Source organism: Felis catus, chromosome E1 (assembly GCF_018350175.1).
Source record: "Felis catus isolate Fca126 chromosome E1, F.catus_Fca126_mat1.0, whole genome shotgun sequence".
In the NCBI taxonomy this organism is placed as follows: Eukaryota; Metazoa; Chordata; class Mammalia; order Carnivora; family Felidae; genus Felis; species Felis catus.
The window spans coordinates 32,286,205-32,312,206 of NC_058381.1; the positions used below are offsets into that span (position 1 = coordinate 32,286,205).

The 26,002-nt window shown below is 40.1% G+C and overlaps 1 protein-coding gene, 1 long non-coding RNA gene and 1 pseudogene across 2 annotated transcripts; 2 read left to right on the forward strand and 1 right to left on the reverse strand.

The window, feature by feature from the left end:
• Nucleotides 1-218: 218 nt before the first annotated feature.
• Nucleotides 219-2,542, reverse strand: KIF2B (kinesin family member 2B). The gene has a single exon (XM_003996679.6). It carries the CDS (start codon nucleotides 2,409-2,411, stop codon nucleotides 372-374), a length of 2,040 nt encoding a protein of 679 aa, XP_003996728.3. The 5' UTR covers nucleotides 2,412-2,542; the 3' UTR covers nucleotides 219-371.
• A 101-nt stretch (nucleotides 2,543-2,643) lies between these two features.
• Nucleotides 2,644-9,764, forward strand: LOC109494325. Its single transcript, XR_002149091.3, has 4 exons — nucleotides 2,644-2,993; nucleotides 3,484-3,705; nucleotides 6,260-6,431; nucleotides 8,888-9,764. It is a non-coding gene; the product is annotated as an uncharacterized LOC109494325 (long non-coding RNA).
• A 12,111-nt stretch (nucleotides 9,765-21,875) lies between these two features.
• LOC101087433 overlaps nucleotides 21,876-26,002 on the forward strand; it is a 29,575-nt pseudogene continuing 25,448 nt past the window's right edge.

A 26,002-nucleotide genomic window follows, 5' to 3' on the forward strand; every position in this document is an offset into this window, starting at 1 on the left:
GCTGTCTGGTACATTGTAGGATGTTTAATAGCGACTCTGGCCTTCTACTCACTCTATGCCAGTGTCACTACCCTGCCTCAAACTCAGTTTTGACAACTGAAAATGTTTCCAGACATTGCCAAATGTCCCTGGGGAGGCAAGTGGTTCCTAGTTGAACTCCCAACATCCCACAAAATGTAAACGAGTCACAAAAATACAGACGAAGAGGAAAGAGGACATATCTGACAAGCATATTTTAAGATGTTTTAAGCTTTCCAGGAGGATCTTTATATCTAGATAATTTAGACATTTTTTCTTTTATAAGAGAGGTAGGGGCCACAGCAGTGTATCCATTGTTTCAGATCTTATCTCTTGCCATTACTTTGCAGATCTCACCTCTTGCCATTGACTCCACTACACTCGGTCTTCTTTTGGAGGTCAGCTTGTAATAATTTCAGTTTCTTTTGGATCTCAGTCAGAATACCTATTTTCTGATCCAAAATGGACAATAACTGGGCAATGCAAAAATCAACATCATAGTTTACCCCACCAGCTGTCTCCTGGATGTTGTTCCCTGGCGGTTGTCTTGATTCCGTCCACGAAGTCCTTGTATCCTCCCCTAATGGAGTGGACAGTGTTTCAGTGTGCTTAGCCTGTTCTTCCTCCTCACTCTGGATACAAGGTATTTTAATGACTCCATCCCTTTGAAGGGATGTTTTTGAATTTCTAACGTGAGTCTCCAACATCCTTGGCACCTCAGGTCCAACCGGATAGAAACAAAGATGGTGGGGCCTTAAATCCAGAGTTAATTCTTTTACTCTGTTTGCATATCTTAAAGTGTTGAGAGTGTTTTCACAAGAGGCCATCCCTGGAGAGATAGTAGCAATCATACAAGTGGAGGAGTTCTGGCCTATGAAGGAGTCCCGGAGCACCTGCGTCAGTTTGCTGGCTCTGAACGGGGTATGGGACTTGTTCTGACCCAAAGCCCGGATGCATTCTTTGAGTGCCAGGAGACTTTTATTAATCTCCGCCCCTTCCAGCTGCCGTTTCCGGTTGGCTTTGGCAGTATCCGCTCCCCTCTCGTTCCCAGCCAAGTCAACGAGGGAAAACTTGCCATGCAGTTTCCCTCCTGACTTTAGGATGATCTGGAACACCGCATGGCTCCTGGAAGAGTGGGCATTGACTGATGTCTGTCCCGAAGTCCGGCAGCTGTTTCCTAGCTCCACGAGGTTCAGCACGTCCTCCACACAACATACCTCCTGCTCCTGAAGTCCGACCACCTGGACCTGCTGATTGCCATCCTCAAGGACTTGCAGCTTCTTCTTCAAGTTTAACAGATCATACACCTTGCCCCCATAAATCTCAAAAAATGCCCCGTAGACTTTGAGGCCCAGCTTCTCATAAGCTGCAGTTTGGAGCAGGAGGAAGACATCCCGCGCCACCAGGGCATAAATGCCTTTGGAGCAATCCTGGTCCCTTCCGGAAAAGGCCCCGCCCATGGTGTGCGTTTTCCCACTGCCTGTCTGCCCATAGGCAAAGCAGGTGGCCATGCCCTTGCGGAAGATGGACTCCACCAGCGGCTGGGCGGTGAACTGGTACACTAACTCGTTGGAGGCGGTGTCATCGAAGGCATGGTCGAAGCAGAAGGTCTGGTTCTCCAGGTAGCGAGTGAGGTCCACCTTTTGCTTGGACTCATGCACCATGACCACGTTGTCCGAGGGGATGGTGATGATGTCCAGGTCCTTCATGGTGGTCTCTCGCTGGTTGAGAGGACGCTTCCGCACGCAGACGCAGATCCGATGGTGTTCCCGGGGCTCCAGGCTGGACACCTTGCTGCCGTCCAGGTGCCTGCGGTACTCTTCGATCATGTGCATGATCTCGTAGTTGGGGTTTCCTGTGTTGACATTGAGGGCGCGTTGGGCTCGGATCTGCAGCTGCAGCTGCCTGCGCTTCTCCCGCTGCTTTTGTAGCTTCTCGATTTCCTGTAGGCAGGGAGACTTTTTCGGCTTCATCAGGCAGGGATTGCTGGGGACTCTCAGAGCCGGGCTGTCCCCTGAGGGCGTTTCGTTTTTCTGGGGGATGGTCGAAATCCACCGCGTGGCCGTGCACTGGTCCCCGATGGCCGAAGGGGGCGCTAGAGACAAGGGCAGCAGTGAGGACGGTGTGGGGTGCTGAGCGGAGGCCAGCGCGGGATTCAGCAGGAATATGGTCTCCAGGTCAACCTTCTTGCCCTTTTTGACTCCCTTTTCGACCCACTCCACCGTGACCCAAGCGTTTTCTCTTTTGATCTCTGTGACCACAGCGAGGTGGATGCGCCCGTCGCTGCGCTGGATCGCCACGCAGATGCCCACTTGGACGTCTCCCGCCTGCGGCATCAAGCGTTTCAAGTTTGTGAGACGAGGGGCGACGGGGAGGCATAACTGGCTGGCCATGGTGAAGGATAGAGGTGTCAGGGCTCGCCTTTGGGGGGCCCTTGGGGTTGGAGCGGCAGGACCTGAGCCCAGGCCAGCCTGAAGCGCCCGGAGCACTGACGCACCTGTGGTTTACACCTGCCTTTGTGAGTGGAGCATTAGGGCTCTTCCTGGGGCCAGTGGCGTCACAAAGGGTTGGAGACAAGAGGCAGCAGAGCCTAGGGCTTCTAGATGAAAGCTGAGGGTGGGAGGGGCGGCGGTGGTGGAGGGCGCGTTGGTGATTCTAGGTGCAGAAACACCTGGAATAGAAAAAAATGTTCTCTTACCTCTGAGGACATAGGGATCGGAGTTGGGAGTGGGCTAAGAGTTCTATAGATGCTTGAGCCTAAGCTTTAGGAACGTCCCTTCTCCCCTGCAGCCTCAAAGCTAAGGGCTTCGGTTTGAGAACCAGTGAACGTTCCCTTCAACTTCAACTCTCCAGTGATCAGCGGGGACAAGTGAAGGCAGAGCCGGCCGCAGATCACGGGCTTCTAAGGACAGGATCCCGGAGAAAGGCCCTCAAACCTGCCATCCTTCTTCGCTCCTGCACCCCCTTCGAAACTGGTTGGCCGCCACAATTTATAGTCGTCTTTAATGGGATTTCTCATTACAAAATCAAAATGAGTTCCATGTAGTGCGTTCTTGTGGTAGTTTGCTAATAGGGCATTTCCTTAGGCGCATCTGGGTTTGCAAACACGAGGTGTTTATCACGTTTCAGGAGGCTCTGATAGCTGTAACGTGAGTGTTGCTGCTCTGGTAGTCACCACCATTTGGGGGATTATTTCAGTAATTACCTTTCTAAATTCCTTCAGTCATTACACTTTTGGCCTCATTATCCATAATTTGGAGAGGAAAGAGGGACTTTTGGTGGAAACAGAGAATTCATCTTAATACCTGCTCCTTACCCTGTGTGTGTCCTTTAGACGTTGTGGAGGTGTGGCCAGAGGGAGGGCGCTGGGAGAGGGGTGGTGGTGCAGGGGAAATGGAGAGGAAGCTGAGAGGATCAGAGGCAAACATATATTTTGACAAGATTGTAATTATGTTTTTCCTGTAGGATGATTTGCTTGAAAACAACAAAAAATGACATCAACTGCCAGATAGGCCAGTTGAGGATTAAGGGGGGGGGGGGGGGAGGGCAGAGAGAGAGAGAGGCAGACGCAGAATCGGAAGTAGGCTCCAGGCTCCGAGCTGTCAGCGCAGAGCCCAACGCGGGGCTCGAACCCGTTCCTGGATGACCTGAGCCGAAGTCGGACACTCAACCAACTGAGCCACGCAGGTGCCTCTACTCACTGGTTAATACAGGCTTTTGTGTGTCTTCTCCCTCCTCCTCAGCCCATCCTAATGTGGAGTTAGACTGTCCTTTCCCTGCCTCTAGAAGTCTTCTATAACCGTGACATCTTTAAATCTCCCAACCAATTATAACCCTATTTCCTTGGCCAGCCTCATCCAGTCAGGGACTCTGTCTATTTCTCATGCTGCTCCTAGAGTTATTCTGACAGCTAATTCCTTAGTAATTCCCCGCTTACAAACATTTCAGTAGCTCTCCATCATCCTAATTGATACAGCACAAATTCCATACAAGGGCACATGGTGCACATTGCCATCTTGCCTGCCTTTACATCCTCAAGCTTTAACCACTGCCCACATTTAGTCTAAAGTTGAGCCATACTGAAGAATTTGAGGTCCTTCAAACAAAGTATGTTTTCAAATTACTAATTTCTAGCCCAGATGGTTCTCAATATTAGGGTACATGAAATTGACCTACAAGAGCTTGTTAAAACAGATTGCTGGTCCCGCCCCCGAGATTCTGATTCAGGAAGTATGAGGTGGAGTCAAGAATCTACGTGTCTAACAAGTTCCCAGGTGATGCTGATGCTGCTGGCTTTGGGAACACAGGCCTTGGGAATCACTATTTGAGCTCTCAGACTAGAATAGCCTCTCTGTATCTCCTCATTTGTTGACAGCTCTTATGATCTCAAACTGCATTTGCAGCGGTATCGTTTTCATCTATTGATACAAAATTCAGAAGTCAGTAACCATCTCCATACCCTTCTCATTTTGTGGAATTTATTCTGAGGAAACAGTCCATCTAAGAAAACACTGTGGGTTTTTACTAATGAGGTAAATATAGCATTTGTCAAACTGTAAGGCCTAGATACAAGTTACGGTATCATTTTTGTCCAAGACCTGAATGACCATTTGGTAGATGAACAGTTTCTCCAGATTAGAGACTGAAGATTGGAGACGTTGTATTTTTTGACTGAATATAACCAAGCAATCTATTTATATGAAATGCTTACCACGTGCTACTTCCTATTCCAAAGGATTCCTACCCTCAAGGAGCTTACCATTTCTACTTTTCGTTCTATATACCTGTTAGAAGCCTATGCCTGACAAACTGGGTATATTCTCTTTATTTCAAATCCCCTTTTTCTCAGAAGCCTAACAAGTATCAGGTGTAGCCCCCTCAAGAGAGGGTACTATGAAAGGAAGTAAGTACAGGAAATGAGCTTAGTAATTTTCATTTATTAATTACATACCTGCTCCCAGGTTGGGCCTGTCAGAGTTACTTTACAGGACAGAATGTGATTTCTAGCTTCATTTTAGATACAAACCTCCCAGGAGAAATGCATCAAATGAGCGCCTTTCGAACGCTGTTTTAATGGACATCTAGCAGCTGTTCAGTTTGTTTGATCACCTTGGGGGTCTGTATTTTTCCAGTATATGGATGCAACCTGAGGTTGATTTCGTTCTTCAGAGGAGCTCAGTAAATTTTCACAAATCTCTTTGAAGAAATGGAATTTATCACTTCCAGTTTAAAAGTTGTATGTGTGTGTTTTAAGAGTAGACAGGTAACTTATTAGGTATATGCCTTCAGAAAACAAGGGGAAAATTAACTTTTAGAATGAGAATAGTATTTTACCATTGCAGCAGGTACCTCTGTCTTTTGACATTGTCTCATTTTTCCCATGCACTGCACTTAACCAGAAGTGATAAGTCCACATTTTTCTAGCCCTCTTACTGATTTAATAGGCAATTGTTTCTATGACAACGACGTCAACTCAGAGCTATCTTTTCCCAGCTTATTAAACAGCATTGGTTACCTGGGGATATTTACATGATTCCTATATATCTGTTGATTGCGGAAGTTAATCTATGATGTTAGCCGAGATGGTTAAACTAATAATTGTCGGTGTCTCCTTTTAAACCCATTTGTTGTTCAGCTTCCAAGTTTCAATTTTACTCCACATGCTGAGGGGAGAGGCTTGGGTTTTGCTTATAGTGTACATATCAGTATCGTTTGCTTGTAACTCAACCTACAACTACAGAAGTCAGGTTACTCATGAACAAAGTAGGTGCCTTTGGAGTTCAGCTACAGATCTTTAACCTGAGAGCCACGTGCTGTATTCCTTGTCCTTAGAGGCTTAAGTTTTACAATTCAGGATATTGAAGTTAATTTGCCATGGAACAAAAAAACAATAAGGGATATATAATACTTTCATGGGAAATAATCATCGGAACTTGGATATTTGTCCTAGAGAAGAGTTGAGAACAGACATCTCTATATATACTTAAAGAGAAGAGGAACACAATTTGTTCTCTTTGAGATAAGGTGTGTGAACATTCAATTATGAAATTGACTTACCTCAGCATCACTTCTCTTGAAAAGCATTTCTTGACATCCATTGCTTCCTTTTCTCTACCTCAATCACAATGAGATTATTTGCCTCTCAATTCCCACCTTTATTCCATACTTATTTTTCATGTTTTTGGTTAAAAAATCATTTTTTACCATTTTTGGTTAAAAGTATCTGCATCTTTCTCTCTAGGTAATTAAGACCCTGGAGAGAAGGGAAGAGAATGCTTCACTTGTGTTTGTATACCTGGTGTCTGGAACGGGGACTTACCAAGTTTCCTGGAACTATAAATACTAGCACAATAGGTGGATGTTTCTGAGAGGGAGACCTCAGGTCAAACTAATGAAGGACCTCATTCAATCAGGTATACATTCAACATATCTTAACAACTTTCTTTTCAATGTCAAGGTCTGAGCTAAGTGATAGAAATAGTGAAGAAAACTGCCCTCGACTCTGCCCTCATGGGGCTTACAGCCCCGTTTTGGAGACACATATTAACAAATAATTTAGGTGCACACACACATATACATATATGCACAGTTATATGTGTGTATTATATATAAATTTTGCAGATTTATGGATAGCCTTCTGATAATTGCAGCTGTCTAAGAATCAGGGTCCTATCCTGGTGTATATCCAAGTAGAAAGTAAATGATAAATGACAATTTGTTTGGAAAAATAGTGCAGACCAGATTTAAATAACAAATCCATCAGGAGTTGGGCTAGATTTGTGTCCTCAAATCTGGCTGTATATCAGAATCATCTGGGAATCTTTGACAAAGTACAGATTGCCTGGCTCCACCCAGACCTGCTGAATCAAACTCTAGTAGACAGAGCCTAGGAATCTATGTTACTAAAAAGCCCCCCAGGTGATTCTTATATTACTGTGAACCCAGAAAGCATTGGACTACATGCCCTCTAGGTCTCTTTCTGTTCAGAGATTTTATGATCCCATGGTTCTGTGAATAAAAAAAAAAAATCCTTTGATATACCTGTAGCAGGGTCTATTGAAATTCATTCCTTTCTCTCTTCCTTCCTTTCTTTCTTCTTTCTTTCTTTCTTTCTTTCTTCCTTTCTTTCTTTCTTTCCTTTTTTGATATTTTGAATGTTTGATGATATTCCTGCTTCAACAAATGGAACCTAATGCAGTTTTACTGGGAAAGCTACTTTTAAGTTTCTGCAAAAGGCTTGTTGCAAAATCTAATCTTTGGGATTATTGCCTAATAACATGAATAAAATTGCATGATACCAAAACCTCATGTTAACAAAAGTTTGTAAGCATGAAGGCATACCATTTATGTTTGTATCTCCGACAGTGCTTTAGAATAGCACCTAGTACATAGTAGATATATAATAAATACGAAATTGAACTGTTGTGTACCATGAAGTAAATATGTGATTTATACATGCTTTTTGATCACTTTTGCCTTTTGGCTAAGTGTATAAGGTGAAAGTTATACCAAGATTGAAAATCTTTAGCTTTATACTATGTCTCAGTGTGATTTCTGTAGGTTACATTTTTTTTTTAATTTCTTGATGTTTTATTTATTTTTGAGAGACAGTGTGTGTGCAAGCAGGGGAGGGGCAGAGGGAGACAGAGACAGAGAACCCGAAGCAGGCTCCAGGCTCCAAGCTGCAGAGCCCTACACGGGGCCCTAGCCCACAAACGCAAGATCATGACCTGAGCCAAAGTCAGGCGCTCAACTGATGAGCCACCCAGGCGCACCTCTGTAGGTTACGTGATAAGCACTACTTATCACTGTTGGAGCCTAGTATCTGCCTGTCAGAGTAACATATGTTTACCATTTTGAAACGGTTTTCATATTCATACCTGGAAATAAAAAAGATCACTAAGATTCTAAGGAATAGAGCATGATGTCACAATAACCGGTTGATTCAGGAAAAATACTTTCTTTAAACAACTGGTTGGTTAAATAGAAATAACCACTAGATTGGTTTATATTTTGACGACATGTATCTCGTATTATACGAGGTGATAAGGTTTCAGCAAGTGTTGGGAAACCTCTAGATATAACCATTTGCTATTAGTGAATGTATGTTTGATCTGGTAAATAAGAGATATTGCGTGCAGCAAATATTGGGTAAGGCTGTATGCTAAACTCAGCACTTAGCAATTAGTCGTTAAGTAAATGAATGAATGGATATGTGAATGAAGACACGATTGTTAAATCTCAACAAACATGGAGTTTTCAGCCAGAGTGAACAAATGTAATTCAGATCATGTTACAAACTGGTTTTTAAAAAATCTTCAGTGGTTTTCCAATTCACTGCTTAAAAACTCAACTTTTTGTGCCAGGCATCAAGAAGACCCTGCATACTTTGCCCTTATCTTGTGTCATTCTTCTCCCCCTTTTTAAAAATAATATTCCAGCCACACCAGTCTTCGTTCAGTTTTTTGACCCACCCAGCTTTTTCAAGAATCAAGGACTTGCATACTTTGCTTTTCCGGGGACTGGATCCTTGTCATTCTGTTCCTTCCCGTAACAGATGTGTGTCTTTGTCTCTTCTTGGTTTGAACTCTGACTCCACTGCTTCCTAGTTCCATGACTGCAAGTAAACAAGTTATGTAATCTCTCTGTGCCTCGGGTTTTTTTTCATCTACAAAAGTTATCAACAGCATCTGCCTCACAGGGGTGCTGGGAGGAATGTGTACAAGTTAAATGAAAACAAACAAACAAACAAACAACTAAGAACAAGTCCTGGAACACAGTAAGAACTTAGTATATGTTGCTTTTTATTACCACACTCTGTAATTAATGTGTTTGCTTCTTCTATTGTTTATTCTGTTTCTCCTATTAGGCTGTCATGAGTGTGGTTAAGAGGACCAGTAAGCCACAGAACTTCAATAAGAGAGCTTTCAGCATGCAGAAAAGAGACCTGGGCTTGTCAGCTCGGCATTGGTTCTTATTTGATCTGGAGCAAGAAACACCACTTTTCTGAAATTCCATTTCCTCATCTGGAAGAAGAAGAAGAAGGAGAAGAAGGAGGAGGAGGAGGAGGAGGAGAAGGAAGAGAGGGAGGAGGCGGAGGAGGAAGAGGAGGAGGAAAGAGTTAAACCAAATCTCTCAATTCTCTGGCTATTAAGTAAAAATATTTCTAATTTGCAAACAGTTAAGCTTCATTCAAAAGGTGATAAAGTGATTTCCACTTTGTAAAAGATTCTTGAATGCATTTTAGTTAATTGGTAAATAATGAGAACTCTATGTTGGATTATGATACAGAAACAATGATGAAATGTAGTTGGAGAAAATGTTTGGGTTAAATGGATGCCTACAGATGCCTCCATATACTTACAAGTGTAAAGGGCACTGGAGATCAATGTATGGTCTGCACAAAACAGATTGGGTGTTTGGTCCTCACTCTGGACTTCAGCCTCTTGGCACATTTTAATTTCTCCAAGGTGAGTGTGTTACCTTATCTATAAGGCATTTTATTTTTAATCTGAATAAAAACTTGTGTACAAATCAGTTTTCATCCAGATTTGACTCAGTATAGGTATGCATGAATATCTGCAATTTATTCTTATAGCCTTCTTTTATCTGAGTGTTAGTAGCATGATGCATGGTCACAACTATTAGAGAAACACAGGTGATTCATTAAATGTTTCTAATGAGGGGCGCCTGGGTGGCTCAGTCGGTTGAGCGTCCGACTTCGGCTCAGGTCATGATCTTGCGGTCTGTGAGTTCGAGCCCCGCGTCGGGCTCTGTGCTGACAGCTCAGAGCCTGGAGCCTGTTTCAGATTCTGTGTCTCCCTCTCTCTCTGACCCTCCCCCGTTCAAGCTCTGTCTCTCTCTGTCTCAAAAATAAACGTTAAAAAATTAAATGTTTCTAATGAATTCTGATGTCATTTCACTGAAAATTTATCTTCTGTGAGGGAGAATATTTGAAGGTGAAAAATGCATTCAATGGCAGAAAGTTGTCCTAGAATATTTCTACATTGTGAATGGGACCTTTGAGATGGGCCTTGTTACCTACTTCATTAAAACATAATAGTATATAAAAGAGCTATCTCAAAGAGAATGGGAGAAAACATTATCAATTTTGTCAGGTTTTATTTTGAGTTGTAATTACTGGTCTCATTAATTATATAGATAAATTTTATCAAACCAATAAAAATTAGCCATTATGATGATTTACCAAAAACTGGAAGTATTATATTAGTCTATCTGATGGTTTAATGAGGCACAATCAATTTTTATTAATTTTATATGTAAGAAAACTGTTAAAATATTACTAGGAGAAAGCTTGTATTTAATATTACCGCTACTAATTCTTAATCATGCAGAGATTCTATTAATTCAGATTATAGTTTAGTGTTAACTTCTATCTGCAAGCTAATAACACTATCACTGTTCCACCCATATGTAAGTATTTCTTTATTATTAACAAAGTGCTTATACAAATCATATACAAACATACCCAGCCAACTTTTGAAGTAAACAAGGTAGATGTTATTTATCACATCTTACTAATAAGAAAGCTGGAATTTGGAGAAAATCTTTACAAATTGATATTTGTAAAAAGTGACTTGAATTGGAACAAGCACATAGATACTTATAATAATTTTAATATATGTCAGAGCACGTTAAAAAATGACAAGAATCATGGTTATCAAATATGAACACTGGGAAAGTTATTATCTCTTTCTCAGTTTTTGTTTTTTTTTTTTTAATTTGTCATATATGGGTAGTAACTGATGTCAATGGTGCGGTGGTGAAGACTGTGTGATAATGTATGTTACACGCAGTGTAGGACCTAACAGTAAGACTTCAATAAGCCATATCTTAATGGAAGATGTTGAGGACTGATAAAAGGTGAACGTGTTAGGTAGCATTTTGAATCTTTCTGCTTTATATGACCCACAACTTGTGATTTATCTATACGACATCTATAGGCTTTATCTACAGAGTGTCTTTAGAGTTTCCTTCTTTCCAGATTCACTAATGAAAAAATGATTTTGTGCTGTTATATGTCCAGAGGGACACATGATTCTTGATACTCCTCATAGTGGAATTATAGAACTTTAGGTTTGTGAAGAGGACTTAATAATTCACATTGTCTTTCACTTTGTCCTGCTTTTTAATACTCTACAGACAAGTACCAATCAATTTGACTTTTCTGGTTGAAAGCAGATAGATTTTGAGAACTACCTGGTCAAGCAGAACTCAGAGCCAGCATTCTTTCAGTGTGCATTTACTGAGTATATATTATGTACCAGGCACACACCAGGCATACCATTAATGTTATATGCACTTTGCCTGGAAAAAGTGTTTATTTGAAAAACATTAAAATTAATATGTATGTATATATATTCGTTAACTTAAATTCCAATTAGCTAACATACAGTGTAATATTAGTTTCAGGTGTGCAATATAGTGATTCATCAATGCCACACATCACCCAGTGCTCATCACAACAAGTGTCCTACTTATTTCCCATCACCTATTTCATCCCTCCCCCCTCACCTCCCTTCTGTAACTATCAGTTTGTTCTTTATAGTTAAAAGCCTATTTCTTGGTTTTCCTCTCTTTTTTCCCCTTTTTCCCTCTTTTTTTCTCTTTTTTTCCTGATTTGTTTTGTTTCTTAAATTCCACATATGAGAGAAATCACATGATATTTGTCTTTCTCTGATTGACTTCGCTTAGCATAATATCCTCTAGCTCCATCTATGTGGTTGCAAATGGCAAGATTTCATTCTTTTGCATGGCTGAGTAATAGTCCATTGTAAATATATACCACATCCACTTTATCTATTCATCAGTCAGTGGACATGTGGGCTGTTTCCATAGTTCAGCTAGTATAAATAATGCTGTTGTAAATATCGGGGTGCACGTATCCCTTTGAATTAGTGTTTTCATATTATTTGAGTAAGTACCCAGTAGTGTGATTCCTGGGTCATAAAGCATCTCTATTTTTAAGTTCTTGAGCAAACTCCATACTATTTTCCAGAGTGGCTGCACCAATTTGCATGACCTCCAAAAGTGCACGAGGTTTCCATTTTCTCAACATCTTCACCAACACCTGTTGTTTCTTGTGTTACTGATTTTAGTCGTCCTGACAGGTGTGAGGTGATATCTCATTGTTATTTTGAAATGCATTTTCCTGATAAGTGATATCATATGGATATCTTTTTAAAACTAGGAATATTTTTTCTTGTGTGGGGAACATTTGTGCCATAAAATGACAATGGTTAGATTATTACTTTACTGATTAGTTTAAAAGATCCCTGTATAAGGACTTTTCTTGGCTGGGAGAAGAGTGGAAATTATAATTCATATCTGTATTTGATACAATGTTGAATGGTGAAACTAGAACCAGGCTGCACATAATAGTAGCTTCAGAAAGGCAAAAAGAACCAGAAACAGAGTGAGAGGGGAAAAAATCTAGTATGTACTAAATGGCCCTAATATACTAAGCACTGTGCCTCTTACATAGTTTTGACTTTGAAAGTTGTTTCTCCTGTTTTCCCTATCTCAGTGAATCTACCCTGTTTCTCAGGCTCAAAACCTAGCTCTTCTCTTACTTCCTATTCCCCATATTTAATTATTGCTTCTTTTCTTTCAAACTCCTGGGTCTGTCCACAAATTACTGTTACTTCTTTCACTGCCTTACTTTGAACCACCATTATCTCTTACATAGCTTACTGCAAAAACCTTCTAAATGGACCTCTTCCTCTGGATTTGTCTCCAATCCAGCCAATTCCATGCACCAAACCATACAATGACTTTGCTCAACCACGCTTCTAAGGCACTCCCTCCCCTTCCATAAAGTCCGATCAGCAGTGCCATTCAAGCCACTGGTGCCTCCCCCTTTTCTTTTTCACCTTCTGCTTTTACCACCTGTCCAACTTGATGCTCTAATCCCATGATGTGCTAGTCCCAAATATGCCATGGCATCTGGGGAAACAGCCCATGCATCAGAGTCAGATAGAGAGAGTATCAGCTCTATAATTATAGGTTGCTGAGGTTGAGGTTTAAATGAGATATGCAAATTGCTTAGTATGGTGCGTGACCCACAGAACACACTCTAAAAAGTCTGTTTGTTGTTTTCTTTGAATCAGTGTCCCCTCCACATAGAACTTCATACCTCCCTCGTCTTACCTGTTTCTCTTGGTTACCTCTTTTGTGTGCTTCAGGTATTTCATAAGTTACATGTCATTTTACATAAGAAGATTTCCCTTAGCTCTTAAGTTTGCATTGGATAATTCTCCCATGCACTTCGTTGTTTTCTCTGTTAGATGCACTATTCTAAATTTGCCACTTGTGTGTTTTGAACACTACAAAATAAACTCCTCGAGTGCAGTGACCTGTCATACAGGTGCCACTCAAAAATGTTTGTGAAGGAACAATGAATAAATGCATGCTAAAACTAATAATGATAGATACTACTTACGGAATTTTTATTATGTGCTAGTCCCTGGGCTAGGTTCTTAAATATCTTTCTCACTTCCTCTGTCTCTTCAGGCATTTATGAACAGGTGACCTTTGAACAACGTGGAGGGTTGGAACACCAACCTCCTGTGCAGTTGAAAACCTATGTATAACTTTTGACTCCCCCCAAAACTTAACTACGAATAGCCTAGTGTTAATTCGAAACCTTATCAATAACGTAAGTTGATCAACATGTTTATGATATACTGTGCGTATGTATGATATTCTGTATTCTTATAATAACATTAGAGAAAATTCTATTAAGAAAGTCATAAAGAAGAGAAAATGCATTTACGGTACTCTACTGTATTTACTGAAAAAAAAATTGGCATTTAAGTGGACCTGCAAAGTTTAAACCTGGGTTGTTCAAGAATCAACTGTACCTCTCTCTCTCTCTCTCATACATACATATATATGTACATGTATACATAAATATGTATGTAAAATGTAAAATTTTGTATATACCATATATTATGTATATGTATATGTATTTAATTCAGTTTAATTCTTTTTTTTAATTTTTTTAACGTTTATTTTTTTGAGAGACAGACAGAGTGTGAGCTGGGGAGGGGCAGAGAGAGAGGGAGACACAGAATCTGAAACAGGCTCCAGGCTCTGAGCTGTCAGCACAGAGCCTGATGCAGGGCTCAAACTCGGGAACTGTGAGATTATGACCTGAGCTGAAGTTGGACACTTAACCTACTGAGCCACTTGGGTGCCCCACAGTTCTGTTTAATTTTTAAAACAACTTTATAATTCTCTGAGGCATTACTATCTTCATTTAACGATGAGAAACTTGAGGCTCAGACATGATAATTTTCCACCGCAGCATAGCGAGTGGTTGGGATTTAGGCTTACACACAACTCTAAAATCCGTGTATTTTGGATTTTGCCATACCATCCTGTCTCCAGTTCACAGCCTAAGTGGTGTGAAAGACATTTCTGTTTTGAAAAGGAATGGGAGAAAATGAATGGAGTATACCCTGACACGTTTAGAAGGTCACAGCAGAAAGATAGTTTACTGGGGTCTCATAACTGTTCCATACTGTCGGCATCTGGTATTTTTAATTCATAGAAAAGAAAGGTAGGACTTGTGTTGTTTTACTTGAGGCTATGCAGTTCCTAGATGGGATCTCACATGGCAGCCTTCTCTGTTCCATCTTCCTCTTCACACACTCTCCATGGTCCCTCCTGGTTTCCCGCCTTTTCTTGCTTGTAGCTAATGTGCTTTTATATCTACTCTCACAGAGATGTTACTGAAGTCTCTGAGCAAAACACTGCTGAAGAACACAGGCATTGGTGCTGGAAGTGCGTTCTCCAGCTGTGGGATGTTTCACTCATCTGAAACAAAATTAACCTTTTTGTTGTGAGTGCAGCCAGCTCTCATTCTGCAGTGGGAGGTGTGGCTCCAGGTGGAACTAAGGCTGCAAGGCTGCCTCTGTTCTTGCCTAGATTTTGATCTTTCTCCCTTCTGAATTGGTAAACAAAACCTCCTCTCTAGGCCTGAAATTTTTTACAGTGAGTCTCCGGCCAAAAGAAAATGATTCTTCCAAAGTGTGGAGAAAAATTGGCCAGGTTTGAGCCTGTTTTGCATTAAAAGTGGCAACGATGTGCCAAAATCGTAAAGAACATGCACATCCCCTCTGCTTATACTCATTTGTACATAAATTACTGATCCTGGGGCGGTGAATCAGTTGTACAGAAAGTAAGGCACAGCTTCTCTCTCACTCTGTGGAAGAGACTAGCTGATCATTTTCTGGTGGCTGAATTTTACACATGAGAATTTCCCCTCACGTTTGGCAATTTATCTACAGCATTTTACATGTCAAAACACACCATCGTTTTGAAGCCATTCCATATCAACACTAACAAGAGTTCTTTGTTTCTTACACTGGAAGTTTAAGCTCCCATAATAAGATTCATTGAACTGATTGATCCTTTATCAAGGTAAAAAGTGAGAATGGTTTCAATTTCTAATATAATATTCTCACTAATAAGAACACCCCCACTTTTCTTCAGTAAAAAAAAAGTAATAATAATAACCATCAAATCTTACAAAAAATAATAATCCTGTTGTTCTTTTGTGTTATATTTATACAGTGCCTTCCAAATGTGTAAAACTCAGTTACAGTTATTAGCTCTTGTTTAATTAACAATTTGGAAAAAAAAATTGAGTATCTGCTTTTAAGTAATCATTGGATTGGGTTCATGGAATCTTCATTGCAAGTGTGTAAGGTAGGCTGTATTATATCTTGTTCTGAGAAGAGGAAACTGAGGCCCAGAGAAATTAAATTATATGACAAAGGCACACATAGCTTATCACCGTTAGAAACTGGGCTTGAAGATCTTTTTAGCCAAAACTTGATTCCTGTTTCATGACGTTTTGCCTCTATTCTACAACTAGACATAACGCCCTCAGAAATTAATGCCAGTCTTAGCTACAGCCAAATTATTTAGTAACACTACCGAAAATAATCACCCCTGAGTAGATCTAAGGATTTCCCAAAATGAGCTATTTGAAAAATTTCCAAATTATTTCTAACTGCTGTATATTGGGCAATAAAAGAAATTGCTTTCTTGTATTTTTCCCCCTTTGTGTTTGTGTACCTGCTCACAAAAATCATCTCATACATAATGCAAGGTAATAAACTACAGCTTGTAATGGCTGTAAAGCCTGGCCCATGTGGAAATAGAACTGGAAATCCATAACTAGTGATGTACCTTTCAAATGCAATTCAAGTTTGACAAACATTAAGCAATTTGGGCAGGCACTTGCAACCAATGTTTCCTCTGAGTGTTTTTTAGGTGTCTCATCATCAGGCTATTATTTCAAAGTGCTGGGAAGAATTAATGATTTCCTTCAGGTAAATCACAGTGGATTGAAATGCCACACAGGAGTAAGCATTGCCCATTTTCTTGGGGCAGGAGGTAGGGTAATGGGAGCTCCCTGTTAACATGCTGTTCTTTTAAAATGCTGGTTCTCGGGGCGCCTGGGTGGCGCAGTCGGTTAAGCGTCCGACTTCAGCCAGGTCAGGATCTCGCGGTCCGGGAGTTCGAGCCCCGCGTCGGGCTCTGGGCTGATGGCTCGGAGCCTGGAGCCTGTTTCCGATTCTGTGTCTCCCTCTCTCTCTGCCCCTCCCCCGTTCATGCTCTGTCTCTCTCTGTCCCAAAAATAAATAAAAACGTTGAAAAAAAATAAAAAAAAAATAAAATGCTGGTTCTCTTGAAATTCTATTTTCTTTGTGGCTTCTAAAACTATGTTGCCTTTTGATTATAATTTCAAACACAATTGGTATTTCCTCGACAAAATAAGTACATTTGCTTATGAAAACATGAATATAACTGATCAGTGGCTTTGTTCCCTTGGGTATATGAAACAAAATAGTTTGCAGTTACTAAAAGATTAGTGATGTCTTTTACCAAGGAACATCCCGTTTAACTAAAGTGCCTTGCTCACATAGACCAGTTTTATGCATATTAAGAGGCATTCTTTAGAAGAATCTAAACACATCTGTTTTTGAAGTTTTCTTTTGCTATTTTGGAGGGGGCAAGAGGTTCTTAGAATTTACTGTTTATTTAATTTTAGGAAAAAGAAAACTTCATAATTTGCACATTTTTATCTTTGAAATGCACACTGAAAGGCATTAGTTTTTGCCACTGCGTTATCAGAATGAGATGGAAAATTTTGACCTGCGCATAGGGCATAAATTAGGAGATTCAAGCAAAGACCATGATCTTCTCAAAAGATTCGAAAGCTAAGGACCACATGTTCTTAACCACATACACCTCTGTTGGGTGAGAAGAAATTCTCTGCTCTTTTCTCCCCTCCTTTCCCTTCCCTTCCCTTCCCTTCCCTTCCCTTCCCTTCCCTTCCCTTCCCTTCCCTTCCTTTCCCTTCCCTTCTGTGTCTTTCTTTGATTTCTGTTTGTTATTATAGAAAAAGTAAAACAGCTTCAAGAGTAGAGACAATAGGATAATGTACTATATACTCATCATCCGCAACAATTTATTTCATCTATATTCCTCCCTGCTGCCCTTGACCATCCTTAGATTATTTGGAACAATCTCACTTCATTCTTAAATATTTTGGTGTGTATTTATACAATATAATAACATTTTGAAAACCATAACCATAACACCATTGTCACAACTAACAAAATTAACACTGCCTAGATTATTGTTTAAATCTGCCCAATAGTTTCTTTCCATTTGGTTTCTTCAAATACATCACATTTATCTGAGATTTCTGTTAATGTCTGTGAATCTGTATGTTTCTTCTCCAATGTTTTATTTTTTCCATGTATTTATACAACAAAAAGATGCGTTGCTCTGCAGTATTTTTTACATTCTAGATTTTGCCAATTGCTTCCTTATGATGCAGTTTAACATCTTCCTCTGCCCCTTTATTTCCTGTAGATTGATAATTTGATAAGAGTCTTGATGGGACTACTTCAGAGACTGGGTTGCATACTTCTCATTTGATGAAATCAGGAGGCTTATAATGTCTTGTCTCTCGTGTGTGGGTGTGTGTGTGTGTGTGTATGTGTGTTTGTGTGTGTGTGTGTGTGTGTGTGATTTTGCAGTATGTTCTATTACTGTTCAACAAATAATTTCCTTCTCCTTCTCATGCTTCCTTTTCACCATCCTTCAAAAGAGGAATATACCTCTCCACTCCATTGGTGATAAGCTTAGCCATTACCTTGCTTTAGACTCTGGAATGTGAGTGAATATCCCATACACCACATCTACACCAAGGCTCAAGTGTGCATGCTACAGTTTAGTCTTCTAGAACTTCTGCCTTCTGCCATGAGCATCATGGGACTTCTTTTGTCTTGGGTCATAGATTGTAAAGGCTGAAGTAGACATGAAACCAACTCAAATTTGGAGTTAAGCACAGCTTAACATCACCTGACCCACAGACCCAATTAATTGTTTCATAACCAAGAAATAAATGTTTGTTGTTGTATGCTACTGAGTTTTGTGATTATTTTCTGAACGTTATTGTAGCAAAAGTTTAATGATATAGACATAATATGGACCAGTGGATTAAGGTGTTACCAGATTGCTTCATCTTCTTTCTAATAGTTAAAAGACTTTCTTAATGTTTTTGGCAACTATTGATTATTGTTGCCTAGAGCCTTTATTTTATAATGGTTTGCAAAGTGGTGATAGTCTAAGTCTGTCATTCCTCACCCATGTATTACTCTCAGAAGAGTACCTGAGGAGGTACTCTGAGATATTTATAAAGGAGTGTTAGGGTAATTTTTTGGTGTGTACTTTCACTTAATTTGCTGTTTTTAAGAATTATGAATTGGTGGGGCACCCGGGTGGCTCGATAGGTTAAGCATCCAGCTCTTGGTTTCAGCTCAGGATCTCATGGTTCTTGAGATCGACCCCCACCTTAGGCACTGTGCCAACAGTGAGCAGCCTGCTTGGAATTCTCTCTCCCTCTCTCTCTCTGCTCCTCCCTCTCTCACACTCTCTCAAAATAAACAAACTTAAAAAAAAAAGAATAATGACTTGGTTCTCTAGCATCCTCCAAATGACGCTAATCAGATTTTATTTTATTCTATTTTGTAAGTATTATGTACACATGCAGTTCATCATTATAAAAAACAAACACTATTTGATGTGTTTTCACCAATTGCTGGTACTAATTTCTTTGATGCTCATATTTTCTAATTTTAAAATGTTATTTCTAACTAAACCCAATATTGATACGTTTCTTGAGCTCTAGAATTGGAGACTTCTGCTTTTATTTTTTGAGTGGAGCTACTTTTCCTTTCTCTAAAACCTGAAAATCACTACTAGGATTTTTGGAAGAAGAAAAATTGCTGACAGTAAAATTCCTTAATAGAGTGAGTCAAAAGCAGTGGTCTTTGGCTGTTAGAAAATCCCCAGAGAGGGTGCAGTATACTAGCTAATCATTGGGAGCTATACCATCTAAGATTTAGGGACCTTACAATTCATGAAGTGTCTTTGGTAAGGGATCCCTGACATAAAGATAGCATCCCAGTTAAGTGATCTTCAGTAAATGACAAATAAAGGATTAACTGCCTGGAGCATTAGTCCCACTAATTCAGTATTTATAGGTATTCAGGTTATTAGCTTTTTAATTAACACTGAAAGATCTGAAAGTACCTAATTGTATTCCATTGTAATTATATTAAATTATGCACATGAAAATTAAAATTCTGGTTTTCTAATATTCTCTTTAAGAATGTGCAAACACAGTTGATGTTTTCTTAATAAATGTCTCTCAACTGTTATTATGTTTCTAAACAGAACAGAAAAAAATACAAGTTAATAGTGCTCATTTAAGTATGTTGTATCCAGTTGGGATTATAGAATTAAAGCAGGATTTACACTAGGGTATTAGAGATATACTACGTCCATTTATTTAATTCACTGTAATAATAATCTGCTCATTGAATTATTTAACACATCTTTTTATAAAGTACTTTGTGCATTCAGGTTTGAATGTGGATAGATTAGATTGTTACATTTACTTCCTTTAAGACAAAATCAACTGGAAGATCTATTTCAGAACCCACAGAATAGAAATGAAATAAAGGAAAGCAAATACAAATTTGAGGGAAAGTGTAAAATTCTACTTCTGACTCCCTAATTGTTCACTTGGGCTCAACTTTAATGATGCTGGCTTAGGAATCTTTTCTTAAAATATTTTTAAAGTATTATTATTATTATTATTTTGAAAGAGAGAGCGAGCGAGCCTGAATGTGCACAAGCAGGGGAGGGGCGGAGGGAGAGGGAGGGAGAGAGTCTTAAGTCTCAGGACTGTGAGATCAAGACCTGAGCCAAAATCAAGAATCTGATGCTTAACCGACTAAGCCACCCAGACACCTTAATTAGGAATCTTAATGAGTGAAGCCTCTACTACTGAAAGTTTTCAGTTTTTTTACTGGAATACCAAAAAAAAATTTTTTTAAATACTTTATTTTACACTTTAAGGATACATGCTGTCTGTAGTTGGTAGTATAATGTAATGAATACTTTATATAATGACTCAAATATAGGGTCAACTCTAGTGTTTAAGAACTGGGGGCAGATTTCTGTTTTGGAATGGTTTGTGAGGCCAAGAGGATTTGGTTTGACAAGTGTCTGATCTAAAGAGATGTGGCAGGATGATATATAAAGTGTTGATATTGCCCTGTCACACCCAGACCTTAAAATTTAAAAAAAAAATTTTTTTTAATGTTTATTCATTTTTTTTGAGAGACAGAGAAAGACAGAGCATGAGCCGGGAGGGGCAGAGAGAGAGGGAGACACAGAATCCGAAGCAGACTCCAGGGCCTGTGAGCACAGAGCCCAGTGAGGGGCTTGAACTCATGAACCGCAAGATCATGACCTGAGACAAAGTCGGACGGTTAACCAACTGAGCCATCCAGGCACCTCTTTATTTTTATTTTTTATTCTTGAGAGAGACAGAGACAGAGCATGAGTGGGGGAGGGACAGAGAGAGAGAGAGAGGGAGACACAGAATCTGAAGCAGGCTCCAGGCTCTGAGCTGTCGGCACAGAGCCCGACGCGGGGCTCAGACTCATAGATCACAAGATCATGACTTGAGCCGAAGTCGGAGTCTCCACCAACTGAGCCACACAGGTGCCCTGGAGACCTTAAAATTTTTACCATCCTCCACCCCCATCTGAGATATGGTATAGGAAGCCTGCATTTCTCCATGGCCAGTAAAAATAACAGTCCCAAAATTAGAGAAAAAATAATTCCTGTTTTACAATTCAAAATCTTCATTCTGATGAAAGATAGAACTGGGAAGAATACGTGCCGAGGCAGCCACCCCGACCCTCTCTTCGGCTACTTCCACCTCTTGCAAGTTGAAAAGCAGAAAATGAGATAGAGGCAGGAGTCTTAAAACCCTGTGATTTAAAGAGGGCCCTATCCCTCACCTTCCTCACCCAGTTAAGTATGCCTTAATTAATTGTCTTAATTACACCCCAAATCAGCAGCCTAACACAAAAATTGAGTTATCATCAATAATAATTCCTCATGATTCTATATGTCACCTGTATTCATCTGGATAGTTCTGAGGCACCGTATACTGGGGCTGCAGTTATCTAGGGGTTCAACTGGACTAAAGTATCCAAGATGGTTCACTCACATGATTGACGGGCTGATGTCAGCCAGAAGACTGGGCTGGGCTAAGTGAGGGCACTGGGATCACTAAGTATCTCTCTCTCTTTCTAGGTAGTTTCAGGTCCTCTTCCTCTTTACGCTCCTACAATTTGTTTTCTCCAGCAGGTTAGCTGGGCTTCTAACATGGCAACCCAAGGCTTCCAGGAGGACAAAGATAGAGGCTTCCAGTCCTTCCAGGCACAGTGATGCTTGTCTTACATTCCCTGCACAGATTCAGCTTTGAAGGGAACATCCACAGGAACGTGGATTCTACAGGATACTGGGGGTCAACTCTGAAGAGTAGCTACCATGAGAGTGGAAAACTCCTTTACACTTACAGATCTGAGAATAGAAAGGATATTGCCCGCTTTTACCTGGTTGCCCTGGAAGGTGGCAGTTCCCACACTTTTCCCAACATCTCACAGCCTGGGAATGTACAACACAGCTCCATTGATTTACTAGGTATATGGAGCTGAGAGAACACCTGTGTTTGGCCTCAAAGGGAGTCGAACCAGGAACCAAGAGAGGCTTGTAGTCTTGGGGAAGGGATGTAGGGTGCTGTACCTGACAAGTAGGGATTTTTAGAAGAAGTAACTTAGTCCTTTATAGAAAATTTATAGATTGTAAAAGCCCATGAAAAGCCATGTGTTCTGTCTCTCTCTCGAAACAGAATCATTCTTATCACTGATAATTGAGAACCCAGGGTTCTATAACTTGAGCTGTAAGGTTGATCACAATTTTAGGTAACATAACGTTTTTTCAGTTTCAGCGTGCTGAAGCAATGGAATCATTAAGACTTTTCCATCATTCATGGAATGAATTCATTTATTCATCCAACAAATAGTTATGGAGAACTTGAACATTTTTAGGAGACACAGCAAAGCCAACAGTTCACAAAAGACCTGCTTTCATTAGGCTTTTGTTCTGATGTTAGAGAGGAGACAGGTAATACCAAAAAAATAGAATAATAGCAGGAAAGGCGTTTCAGTGTGTGTTTGTGGAAAACAAGAAGTAGAGACAGTAGGGCGTGCCTTGCTGAGAATATGCCCTTATAAGCCTGCAGCAGGGAGGGGAGCAGACCATGCAGATATCTAGGGAAAGACCATTCCTAATAGAGGGAAAAACAACTGGAAATACCCTATGGTGAGAGCATGTCAAGTTTGCCTGTAGAATCTCAAGATAGCTCGTAAGCTTGGACTAGGATGAAGAAAGAGGAGAAAACCCCACAAAACAAAACAAAACAAAACAAAACAAAAAACAAACAACAACAAAGAAAGAAAAACCCAGAAGATGTTAGGAGAGGTAGAAGAGAGCATGGTCGAAGAGGAAACAGTCTGGGAGCCTTTTTCAGCTGTACAAGATAATTAAACCACATAAAAATGTTTGAGTGACGTTTTCTTATCCACTATTTGTACCATGGTGCAGAGCTAGTCCCATCCCCAATGCATACAAAATAACTCATTCACGACATTCAAGGCATGCCTTAGAACATCAGGGCTCAGTTCATTCGGAGAATGCTTCAATTAATTTCAGAGAAAGGTTGGCTTTCTAGGCCATTACAGGGTCTTGGATTTTGTTGTGAGCTCTAGGGAGAGAAGAGTGAGGTTGTTTAATGCGTATTTTTAAAGGATCAATGTGGGTGCTTGGTAAGGTAAAAAAATTTCCCAAACTTCTAGTCATGTATTGTAATACATTCTATGAAGTTAAAAGACATCAGGTTTGCACCATCTAGGTATTGACTATATTTCAAAATTTTAAAGAAAATTTCATTTAGTATGGTTCTATGCATGGGAATAAATCCAAAGAAGCAAAAATATCATTATAACTCATTATCTAAATACTTTTGGTATATGTATAGAAGCCATAATGGGTTTTATATTTTTTGTTTTATTTATTAATTTCTATGGGATTGAGACTGAAGTTCTATATTTTAAACAATTTTTAAGGTTTATTTATTTATTTTGAGTGAGAAAGAGCACAAGTGGGGGGAGAGAGAGAGAGAGAGAGAGAGAGAGAGAGAGAGAGAATTCCAAGCAGGTTCTGCACTGTCAGTGTGGATCCCAATGCAGGACTTGAACTCACAAACCATGAGACCATGACCTGAGCCAAGGTCAAGAGCCAGACGCTTAACCGACTGAGCTACCCATGCGCCCCATAAAGTTCCATATTTTAAAAGTATTTTAGAATGTCATAGATCTCATTCATTTATTCATTCATTTAACTGTGGATATTCACCATGTTACTTTACAGAATGGCATAAAACATAAGTGACTCCTGCAGGAAAGTGAGAAAAGAGGAGAATCGGGGTTAGGGAGGGAGGAGTTGGGGGAAGAAAGAAGGAGAATGGGGGGTGGGGGGAGGGAGAGAGGGAGAAATGGACTGAAGGAGGTAGGTTGGGAGGAAGAAATAGAGGAGGTAGAGGGAAGGAGGGAGGTAGAGGAAGGGAGAGGGAGGAAGGGTGGGAGAAATGGATCGAGAGAGAGAGCACGCATGTAAGGGAGCAGCTTGGTTATAGCTTCTAGTTCCCATTTTCCCTAAACTGTGGTTGTTTACCTATATATATATATATATATATATATATATATATATATATATTTTTTTTTTTTTTTTAAATTTCCTGAGCATACCACTATACTCTAGATAGATTTCCAGTTCTGCATAAGCTAGTTTATAATGCATAAGCCAGTTTTATTTTACCTGCTCAAGAAGTATCTTAATGAAGACACCTCTTAGCTACAAATTTCTTTCTTGCAGAACCATTACATCACATGACTTCTACGTGCCATCCTGGACAGATAGAAAGGAGTTAACTGAGTGTGTTATTATCTTCAACCCATTCATTCTAAAAGCAGGCTGATCCCGTAACAAGCTAATTGATTTTGTCATGTCATAAATTGCCATCAATTGCCTTCTTTGCTTTTCTGCTGTTCAGAGAGAAATTTTCTTTAAATGGATTTCAAATGGTGTTTGTTGGATTTTTCTCCATCTTAAGTGCCTTCTAAATATTTCAGTGGTGGATCACCTGCCAGGCCATGATAATTTGTCATCATGAAGAAAGAGGGAATAAATATTTTTGTAGGAAATATATGTAAATGATTCTGCAGAGTACAAAACCATCCACCACTGAATGCTTGCCTGTTGTTCATGTTTGGTACGATTATTGTCTGGCTTATGATAAGCAGCAGGAATATTCTATTTCCGAGCTTCTTAAAATGCCTCTAGATCTTTACATTTTAGACTCACTTTATTTCCCTAAAGGCTATATTATCAGGTGTGCATTTTTTTGTTTTGGTTTTAATACATTAGTTTGGAATATGATCTACCTGCTGAAAACTGCACAAATCATTAAGTGTATGGTTTGAGGGGGTTTTCACAACATTCAGCCCCCAGATCAAACACAACATTCCCAGCACCATAAAGCCCTCACTCTCACTCTTAATCACTACTTCTCCCGGCAAGTGCAATCACTATCCTGTGTTCTCACACTTTAGATTTTCCTGTTTTTTGGAACTTTATATAAAGATGCAGTTTTTAGTTTGTGTCATATAAAGTACTCTTTTGTATCTGGCTTCTCTCAGTCATAGGTTCATGGAATGCATACAAGTGGTTGCAATGTAGCCGTCATTTGTTTATTCTGACTCCTGTGCAGTATTGCACTGTACGAACATGTTACCGCAGGACTCTGAGTTATGAAACCGACACCAAATTGCCAAATTATGAACCTGAGCAGGACACTGAGGTCAATGAGTGGAACAAAAAAAGATACAACACTTCGCTGCAGGACAATTTCCCAGGAAAACAGCCTCTGAGATGATGATGAGTGTATGATAAGTTTTCTGGAAGTCGTTCTCTCCAGCAACACGTGCCAGGAGATGGAGAGGAAGCAGGAGAAGGCAGAGAAGAGGCTGAGCTGTGATATAGTCACAATGTAGACCAGCCAATCCAAGGTAGGGCAGTCCTTCAGACTTGTCTTAGCTTCCATCAAGGGAGCTAGTCCTTTGTCCTCACATTGACTAGTCATTAGGTTCATGTTGCCTATCGTGTGGGGACTTGAGCTTGGAACAGGTGGCTCGGTGTAACACAGCACCTCCTACATTCCTTGTTACAGGAATATTTAAAAACATCAAATCTTGGGGCGCCTGACTCGGTTAAGTGTCCAACTTCGGCTCAGGTCATGATCTCATGGTTTGTGAGTTCGAGCCCTGGGTCGGCCTCTGTGCTGACAGCTCAGAGCCTGGAGCCTTCCCCAGATTCTGTGTCTCCCTCTGCCCCTCCTCTGCTTGCAGTCTGTCTTTCACATTGTCTCAAAAATAAATAAACATTAAAAAAAATT